At 41.4% G+C, this 5,096-nt stretch overlaps 1 protein-coding gene across 1 annotated transcript; it reads left to right on the forward strand.

Moving 5' to 3' along the window:
- The first annotated feature begins 278 nt into the window (after positions 1–278).
- LOC101169322 (solute carrier family 35 member G2) lies at positions 279–3,020 on the forward strand. Its single transcript, XM_004081089.4, has 2 exons — positions 279–606; positions 1,573–3,020. The coding sequence occupies exon 2, from the start codon at positions 1,599–1,601 to the stop codon at positions 2,847–2,849; it is 1,251 nt and encodes a 416-aa protein (XP_004081137.1). The 5' UTR covers positions 279–606; positions 1,573–1,598; the 3' UTR covers positions 2,850–3,020.
- Positions 3,021–5,096: the final 2,076 nt, after the last annotated feature.

The following is a 5,096-nucleotide window of genomic DNA, read 5'->3' on the forward strand; positions in this document are numbered from 1 at the left end:
ACAATTTTTATATCCTCTTGTTCCCATGAGGGAGCACACACACTCACACCTAAGGGACGATTTATAGTCACCAATCAAGCACATTATGATTCTCAGATTGTAAAATTAGCTGGTAAAGAACTATCTTTGAATAACAAGTCATTTGTAATCTATTACGGTTTGTAAGTAATCCCTATCATTGACCTGTTAGTGTAAAAGAAGTCTATCTTCATCAGCATGAACATCATGATGGTCCCCCCCCCCCCACTCCCACTTTGAAAAAAATGACAGCAAATGTAGCACGCGGGGGGAGGGGGAGCGGCAGAATGTAACCACTGCCTGTGAGACAGTGACAGCTCGGCTCCATCCCCACCTTCATCACCACCGTCATCGTCGTCCAGCTCAGCAGCAGCTGCAGGTTCTTCAGCAGCAGCAGCAGCAGCAGAGGCAGGGCTCGCTGCCGCCGTGGAGGAGGCTGAGGAGGCTGCCTGCACCCTCAGGAGGAAGATGGGGAAATGGCAGCTGCACTCCAGCAAATATAGGGATCGAGAAACACGACCAGACCTGCTTTTATGACACAAATCTGGCTCCTGCAGCATCATTGAGAATTCATTCAAAGAGAAAAAGGTACAGTGTTTAAACGTTTATCGTCTGAAATCTTAATGAAAGTAGTTTTTTTAACACAAATTGTTTTACAATAGTTATTAGGCTTGATGATTTGCATTTATCAGAAACACGATGAAATAGTGCATTAATTGCTATCAACTTTAACATAATCAAGCAAATCTACTATGTCTATTTTCCCCAATTTGTTCATGTATTTTGTTGGAATAATGAAACCCATCAGTTTTTGAACTACAGGGACAAAAAAACAAAACGCATTTAATGTTTTTATGAGGCTGAATGTTAGTGAGAAAATTACTGTTGTAAATCAGCAGCAGCCCAATTATTTTGCATCCATTTATGTTTGAATAGGGAGGAGCTACTTTGTGTTGGATGTGAAGAAGGCTAATAAAGAAGAGCGTATCTGCCCCCTTGTGGTTTGCACCCTTTACTCTGCTGTGCCGAAGGCTTTTTTCAAACGTCTTTAAGGGAGATTTGCTTCAAATTCCTGCAGGATATTTTATTTTATTTCATTTTAAATACGGATGTATAACATATTCATTTGCATGTTTAGTCCAATTAATGATCTCCTACATCAAACAGAAAAGCTAAAGCTATGTTTAACAGGAAAGAGCCTCAGGAACCCCTTCAGTCCAGTCTTTTAGCCAAGGTTGTTTATTTACGGTGCGCTGCTTCATTCATCTCATAAGTGGCACACATTCATGTATAAGGCTCTGTGGAGTTCTGTTATGTAACGGCATCCCCATCAGACTGCATCAGCCTCAGAGTGTTGGTTGGGTGGCTCAGATCTGAGCTCACATGGGAATTTTATTAACGCTTGCTATATTTGAGTGTTCTCTGCATGTGTGGGACATGGGAGGAGTTTGAGAACGCCACTGATGATTGCAGGCAAACAATTCCTTAAAAACACCATGAGAGTGGGAAACCATTAGGATAAATGCAATGAATTTCTGTGCTTCGGGTTTTCAGACTCACCTGTTTGACGCCCAGGAACCATGGACGGATCTTCCTCCTCGCTCCAGTATGGATCAAAAAAGCGGGTCAAAATTCACCCCAACACAGTTACTGTGAAGTATGCCACTCACTTCCCTCAGCCTGGTGATGAAGGCTATGATGATGCACCTTCTTTTGAGGACTTTGGCGCCTTTGCAGAAGCGAATGCTGGAAAAAGACTGGTGTCTGACTCAAAAGGTGGCAGGACTTTCTTTGGAACCTTGGAGACCCAGCCAAAGCAGCCAAGTGTGCAAAGGGATAAGGGGGTTGAGGGTCAGCTGGCAAGCTTTGGGGAGGCCAACGTGCTGGCCTCCAGGGTGACCTGGATGGCCCTGTTTGGAGCAGCGGTAGCTCATGGCTGTGTGGCGCTTATTACTCGCCTGGCAGCAGACCGCTCCAAAGTTCCCTCACTGGAGCTGCTGTTCATCCGCTCTGTGATTCAAGTGCTCTCCATCCTGGTGGTCTTCTACTATCATGAGGCTCCCTTTGGCCCTAAGGGTTACCGACTTCGCCTCTTCTTATACGGGGTTTGCAATGTGATCTCAATCACCTGCGCCTACACATCCTTTGCCATAGTACCACCCAGTAATGGCACCATCATGTGGCGCGCCTCCACCACAGTCTTTAGTGCAATACTGGCCTTCCTGCTGTTGGATGAGAGGCTGGGCTACACCGATGTGGTGACAGTAGTGGGAAGCGTGTTCGGTCTGTGCCTGGTTATGGTGCCCAATGTCGCAGATGAGGAAAAATCCAGGCTTAGCTTTTGGAAAGAAGCCTTCGGGTACACAATGACAGTGATGGCTGGCGTGACTGCGGCCCTCTCCATGATTGTCTACAGAGCCATCAAGGAGCGGGTCAGCATGTGGACGGCTCTCTTCACCTTCGGCTGGACCGGCACTGTGTGGGGTGCTTCCACCATGTTTATTATGCAGGAGCCTATCATTCCTCTGGATGGGGAGACGTGGGGGTATTTAATTGGGATATGCATTTGCTCCACTGTGGCATTCCTTGGAGTTTACTATGCTCTAAATAGGTTCCATCCGGCCTTAGTCAGCACAGTGCAGCACCTGGAGATCGTGGTTGCCATGTTCCTGCAGCTCATTGTTCTGAGGATGATCCCATCTGTGTATGATGTCATCGGAGGCCTGGTCATCATGGTCAGTGTGTTCACTTTAACGGGAGTCAAGCTGTACAGGGTCAGCAGAGCAATCCGGCAGGATTATCAAGAGATCCTGGACTCACCCATCAAATAAATATGAATATGTCAGTCTATTTGTTTACAATATTACCTGGTTGTGCAATTTAAAGAATGTCTGGATTTTCATCTGATCAAATTGTATTGTTGTGCTGTTGAACGAGTGCCAGTTGTGTAACTCTTGTCTTAATATTTGAGTGTGTAATAAAAAGCAAATGTGATACGGTGACTATTTCCCTCTCGCAGTGACTTCAAAGTGCTCTAGAAACTGAAGTAGACATGAATCCAGGTATGTATAGATTAATTTAGTTTAAAATACCACTAATCTGATATTACAGACTAAAATTAAATCACAGCATCGACTTGATGCAGTGGAAACCTTTGCAGGGTAAATTATATTGCAAAATTAAATTAAAATAACAAAAAAATAAAATAAAAACAAACTGAGGTAAGAAGTATTGAAACCTTCATTCTCATGCAAGCTTTTAGATGTTTTTTTTTTTTAAAAGGGCATCTATAAATGAAAACCACAAAAGTTTTAAGGTTAGAACTAAAACTTTGGCCTCAGCTGCTTTTCTTTTATAATAACTCTGGTGATTAATGGTGATTAGCTCTGGTTGTGGCTTCTGTTTATTCTCTAATGTACGTCAAGCTAATAGCCAGGGGCAGGTGCACTGAATTGAATTAAAGTTCCCTTTAACAATATGAGAGCATCAGCTTTTTCTGTGTTGGTTGAGTCTGTGTCTCACGGGTGACGTCTTCTTTCCATCTTTAGACATTCACGCTGAGCTTGACTTTTTTTTTTTCTTCCCTCTGGGTATTTATAAAGGCTATAAAGGAGGTCATGTCTTATTAACGTCTGGCACTATAAAACAAGCATGCTTCACTAACAGCCCAGCAGGTGGCATTCATGATCTACTTCAGTAATCTGACTGCTAAGGGCAGTAGAAGCAAGTAAACTACAAATTCAATTATTGGGATAATTAGTTGAAAAAAAAGATAAATTAACACCATCTGATGACTTCCCTTTTCTCTCTGGTTTAAAGAAATCACAAAAAACATTTGACATTTTATCTTAAAGTCAGCAACAACCGGACAATATCTGTGGAATTTGCACAAACATTGTCACCTGACTTAGTTTTAAAAAGAACAAATTTCCATTATCTGTAACTCCACAAAGTGGTTTTAGTGTCAAAATTCAAATTAAAAACAAAATCTAGTTTAGTCTTTCCGTTCTAAAGTGGAGAACCCAATGTGTCCATAATCTTTTTTTTTTATTTATTTGACCTTTTTATTTTTTATTTTGGCAGGCTCATTGTTTCAAATAAAGCTTAAAGCTTGACAACATGGATTTGTGTGTGTTTGAACCATAACAAGCGCTGCAGTTGCTGCAGGCTTGCTTTGAGTTGGGATCTTTCGGCGGGTAGACTGAACTTGTAGTAGAGGTCCATCTGCTTAAGCAGGAAACAGATTGCATCCTGCAACAAGCTGCAGAACCCTCCAAATTACTCTGCGACTCTCTTCACCACAGACCTGTTTATTAAATATGTCATTGTTTGAGGGGAGGGCGTTGAGTTCAGAGGCGTTGGAGGATGAGTTATTGTGCCAATATCTATTTGGGTGTGTCTGTGCCTTGACTCTGCAAGTGACTGAGCATTTTGTTGGTCATGAAAAACAACATGATTGTCTAAAACACTGCAGAATCCTAAATTCTAACAATTTGCTTTAATGCTTGTCAAATGAACTTTCACTTTTAATACGAAACAAAACAAATTTTCCAGGAAAAAAAGTGGATTGTTTTTCAGCAGTTGTATTAGACCCTTTTTGAAAGTAATCTGTATTTAAAATGTATTTTTTACAAAACTATGTCTGACTAAGGTTAAAAATGGAATTCATGTTTTCAATATTTAGGATAATAGCCTTAATATCAGCCTAAATGTAACAATATGTTTTCAAACAAACAGTAGCTGGTTGAATATCAGTGCATGTAAAATCAAATGTAATGATTAACTTTTCTTGAAACATGCAGGAATGTGATTGTTGTGGGGGCTACACACAACTTTTCTGAGGTACAGATTGGTCTAATTTGACCCGTTATCTGAAAAATCAAATATAATTTCTTTATTTTAATTTGCTTTCTCTCTTTGATTTCTTCTTTTTTATCCGAGTAGAAATAACTGTTTCCTAAAACAAAGCAGAACATTCAACTGCAGTGTAAATGATTGACAGGTGAGTTGTCCAATAGGAACGGAGTGGATTCTCCAGCAGCCAATCCCGTTGGAGTAAGGGAGGCTGAGACTGCGGC

This window comes from Oryzias latipes, chromosome 20 (assembly GCF_002234675.1).
Source record: "Oryzias latipes chromosome 20, ASM223467v1".
NCBI classification, from domain to species: Eukaryota; Metazoa; Chordata; class Actinopteri; order Beloniformes; family Adrianichthyidae; genus Oryzias; species Oryzias latipes.